We start from the raw sequence: 4,710 nt of genomic DNA on the forward strand, positions 1-4,710 counted from the left end.
GTGAATCCACAGCAGAGTTTAGGAGGGGTGGGTTTACTACGTCAGCGAAGAAAGCCATGTCGATGCTAATGCAATGATAAAGAGTTTATTTATCACAAGAGACCACAAAACTCAATAACTCATCTCTATATATGTTTTTGGACAGATCTCAATGGTGTAGAGCTGCAGATGGTTTGCTTTACTCTAAAACAAATAAAAGTCGCCACTAATAACTTTGATGCTTCAAACAAGATAGGAGAAGGTGGTTTTGGTCCAGTCTATAAGGTATGCTTATAATTGGAAGACTAGTTATTGTTCTTTTACCTGGACTCCACTTCATGATGCACCTCTGCCTACAAGACTTGGGGTGCTGTTTCCAGAAACATGTAAACCTTCAAAATTCCATTAACCCAACGCTTCTGGGTCTGAACAAGGGCATACATATGTGGCTCAAAATTCATCTGCCTTTAGCTAGTTTACACTGGTTCTATCTTCTTAAACTGTGGAACCTAATGAACGGATCTGGTGTAGGGTCAATTACCTGATGGTACATTAGTAGCAGTGAAGCAGCTCTCCTCTCTGTCAAAGCAAGGCAACCGTGAATTCTTGAATGAGATTAGTACGATCTCCTGTTTGCAACACCCGAATCTTGTTAAGCTTCGTGGGTGCTGTATTGAAGCAGACCAGTTACTGCTTGTATACGAATACTTGGATAACAATAGCCTTGCTGGCGCTTTGTTTGGTAAGTTCTCCATGTCGTTCTCTTTATGTAAGCATTCCAGTTATCTCAGGTCAAGATTTTCAGTGGTGAATTTTCTGGTTCAGAGGACAGCCGATTGACATTGGATTGGCCTACAAGGTTTAGGATCTGTCTCGGAATAGCGAAAGGTCTCGCTTTTCTACACGAGGAATCAAGCCTAAAAATTGTACATCGGGACATCAAAGCTACAAATGTGCTGCTGGATGGGCAGTTAAATCCCAAAATATCCGACTTTGGACTAGCTAGACTTAATGAAGAAGAGAAAACCCATATTAGTACTCGAGTTGCTGGAACAATGTAAGATCACTTCATTTCTTGCTAGCTTAAAGTGTATTTTGAGTTGACATACCTTCTAATCTTAACACTTGCAGAGGATACATGGCACCAGAATATGCACTCTGGGGTTATTTGACCGATAAAGCAGATGTTTACAGTTACGGAGTTGTACTTTTGGAAACTGTCAGTGGAAAGAACAACAATAACTACATGCCGAGCAACAATAGCATTTGTCTCTTAGACTGGGTAATAACATCTGATCCCCGTTTGCTTGCTATTTCTCCATTAACAAGGGTCAGCTCAATAGTTTGCATGAGGAAATAAAGTTCTTACGTTCTTTCCTCTTCATCTTTAACCTCCTTTAATGAAGTTATTAGCTGCGCCTAAAAAGCTAAACTATTACAGGCCTGTCACATGCAACAAAGTGGGAGTATAGAGGAGCTCATAGATCAGAGATTGGGCTCTGATATTAACAAACAAGAAGTGGAAAGAATAGTAAAAGTGGCACTCTTGTGCACTAGCGCCACCCCCTCACTCAGGCCTATCATGTCCGAGGTAGTGGGTATGCTTGAAGGACGAATAGCCATTCCCGATGAAATTCCAGAGGCAAATACATATTCTAATGATCTGAGATTTAAAGCGATGAAAGATTTTCATCAAGAGAGGCAAAAACAGAAGTTAACTGGAAGCCAAACTCAAAACACCATGACCATACAGACCGACATGGGTTCTTCTTCTGCATCTACTACTAATCTCTTCGATTCAGTCCAGTTTCAAGATCAAACAGACACATAGTTTTATTTCATTCATGTCATGGCTGGCTCAATTCCTGCTTGTTGCCTACTTGAGGTTCTTCACATTGATTCAGGACCATCTTTGCAGGTATTTATACTTGTAATTAAGCAATTTGTTCAAATGTTTATAGCGGGCTTGCTGTACAATGTAAATACAGGTTCCAGTTTTGAGACAAAGGATGTAGCACTTCTTTTACCCTACTTATTGGAGTAGTAGGATTGATCAAATATATTGACTTTTGAAACTGGAGAACTATTGTTATAGTGAATTTACTCAACTAATATACTCTAGAGTGCAACGCTCATTATCCTGATCATCCCTTTCGGATTTATCTATTTTTTCCATAGGTGCTCATGAATGCTAGGTTTCCAGGACTGAATATTTACGTCTATATTTTGCTTCTGTTTACGCATAGTCTCTTTGCGTTTAACATTGCAATGTGTTAGAATGTAAAAATGTCACGCTGGGAATTATTGATATTCTGTTGCCAGGATAGTAACGTTTGGACTGGCTCGACCTATATCGTCTTTAAGTAGTGGTGATAAGTTGTTTCAAGAAAACAATTATCCACTCATATTATCCATTAAAAATGGGTTGGACTAATGAACTTTTTAAAAACGGGTCAAATATGGATAAGAACTATATTATCCACTTAGAATATGGATAGCCAATGGATAACTAATGGGTTTAACTTTTATATTTGTAAAGTCTCAAATTGGGGGTTCTTCAAATTTGGGAGACTAGTAATTCTCTCTAAGTTATCCATGGATAATATAGATATCCATTTAACCCATTTTTTATCCGTATTAAATATGGGTCTGGTCGGATAATTTATCCGTTTTTGTATTATTCGTTTCCGACCAGCCCATATCCGACCCGACTCGCCGGTTTTCCAACCGCGCTAGGCTTCTAGCATTACTTCTAATGAAGTTAAGCAGGTCACCGTCTAATAGATGGTATGACAACAAATCTTTCATTCGAAATAATATTTTATTCGAAAAATATTTTCTAGAAAATAAGTGATTTCTGGTGTTTGATGCCAAAATATTTTATAGAGAAAACATTTACCACCAAAAGAGAAAATGACTTTTCTTACTTTTTGGCGTAAAATCATTTTCCTTCAAAATTGTCTCAAATTTTCACCTTTATATCATTATTTTGATCAACACTTAGATGTTATTACCAAATTTAAGTACTCAAAAATTTCATCAAATTTGTTAATATTGGTATAATCTTTAATAATGTTTTTTCAGAAAAAAAGATTTCCCTCCTCCAATAAAACATTGGAAAACATTTTTCAAGAAAATATTCTTAATAAAGTAATTCAGTTTTTCAAAAAATAGTTGATGAAAAATGACTTTTGTCATACCAAACTGATCATGCCCAACTTTAGTCCTAAAAAGGATAAGCGGTGGCTGCAAATATAATCTGGTCTAAAAGTCCTGAGTCGAATCCCACAGATAACTAAGGCTTAGCTATATCTGTTTAATATCACTAAGAAGACAAGTTTGAACAATTTTCTAAATTATAAAGATTGAAATTTATATTTCTAACTAATTAACTAGCAAATACTACAAAGCGATAAAATTAGCAACTAACGAGACAAAGGGTTGGAGACGAAATTAAGGAGGTCTAGAGTTATGATTTCCCCAATTGTCGGAATCCTTACAGCTATGTTCACTACAATTTCGCCGATGTATTCTCTACTGATCGTGAGCACTTTAGGTGTCATAATTCTCTCTCGAGCAACTACAATAATTTACTAGACATATTCTGTTGGACTTTAAAGGCATTGAGCTTCAAAGACTTTACACATTGGGCTTTAAAGTATAAGAGTGTGAATTGAAAATGGTGGGAAATAAAATGGAGGGAAATGAAAATTTGAATGAAGTGAACTTTTGACTTGCACTTTGTCCCTCATTGGTGAGGAACAACTACATTTGTGTGCTTATATATAGAATCACTTCTTAAAGCTCTTAGAAGGAGTTGAAGAGAATGAACTCTCGCGCCGTCGTCGTCGCTCGCTCGGCTCGACTTCGGATTTGGATTTAGATTTGGAAAATGAAAACGATCGATAAGATTATTTTTTGGACAAAATTTATTTAATTAATTATTTAATGCCAGATCACTGCTGAAGATTCAGAAGGATAGTCTAGCCGCGGCGCCAGAACCCTGCTGCAGATTCAGAGGGCCACTCTGGCCGCGGTCCTGGCGTAACCGCGGTAGGACCGCGGCAGGCCGCGTAAACTTCTGAAAAGGCACCTTTTCCAGAACAAACATCACACCTCTTCCAATAATTGCCTATAAATTCTGAGGCATGGCTTCATTTTTAACACACCAAAACATTACAGAACTTCCTTCTTTCTGAAAATACTGCATTCTAATTCGCAGTCTCTCTCTCTCTCAAATTCGTAAGTGTGATTTTGCTCCGTTCTTTAAGTTCGTTGGTATCCTGCAGTTTGTATTGCCACTGTTGCAGGAAGGTTTATTCCGTTTTATCCTGGGAGGATTTAATCCATTACCTTGGCAACGTGTGAGGGGGTTAAAATTCCTTAAGGACGCACAAGCAAATTGTGGACTCGGAATATTTCTTAATCTTTACCGTTTTTCCAATTTCTTTTATTCTTCTAACAGTTTTTCTGATTTTGTGTTTTAACACAGTAGCATCAACATATTCTCTCGAACTACGCCAGTTGGCTTCATCTAACCGCTCACTATGACCACGTCAAATGCTTTGTTATTTCTAAACCTACCTTTAAACCCAATATATGATTTCTCACATACGTTAGGAGTGACGTTGTTCAACAACTACCTAAATATGTACTCTCTCTCGAGCAGTACACGCTAAATAGGCACAGTCAATTGATGGACATTCAATCAACAACAACAAACACGTAGTT

At 37.5% G+C, this 4,710-nt stretch overlaps 1 protein-coding gene across 2 annotated transcripts in view; it reads left to right on the top strand.

Moving 5' to 3' along the window:
* Nucleotides 1-2,124, top strand: part of LOC109244173 (probable LRR receptor-like serine/threonine-protein kinase RFK1) — a 10,602-nt gene extending 8,478 nt beyond the window's left edge. For both annotated transcript variants that reach the window (XM_019411218.1, XM_019411219.1), the window contains 5 exons: nucleotides 146-264; nucleotides 511-721; nucleotides 805-1,036; nucleotides 1,111-1,261; nucleotides 1,421-2,124. In XM_019411218.1, the coding sequence (XP_019266763.1) occupies nucleotides 146-264; nucleotides 511-721; nucleotides 805-1,036; nucleotides 1,111-1,261; nucleotides 1,421-1,810 (1,103 nt within the window). In that variant the 3' untranslated portion in view covers nucleotides 1,811-2,124. The remainder of the gene's footprint in view (nucleotides 1-145; nucleotides 265-510; nucleotides 722-804; nucleotides 1,037-1,110; nucleotides 1,262-1,420) is intronic.
* The last annotated feature ends 2,586 nt before the right edge of the window (nucleotides 2,125-4,710 follow it).

Source organism: Nicotiana attenuata, unplaced genomic scaffold (assembly GCF_001879085.1).
Source record: "Nicotiana attenuata strain UT unplaced genomic scaffold, NIATTr2, whole genome shotgun sequence".
NCBI lineage: Eukaryota > Viridiplantae > Streptophyta > Magnoliopsida > Solanales > Solanaceae > Nicotiana > Nicotiana attenuata.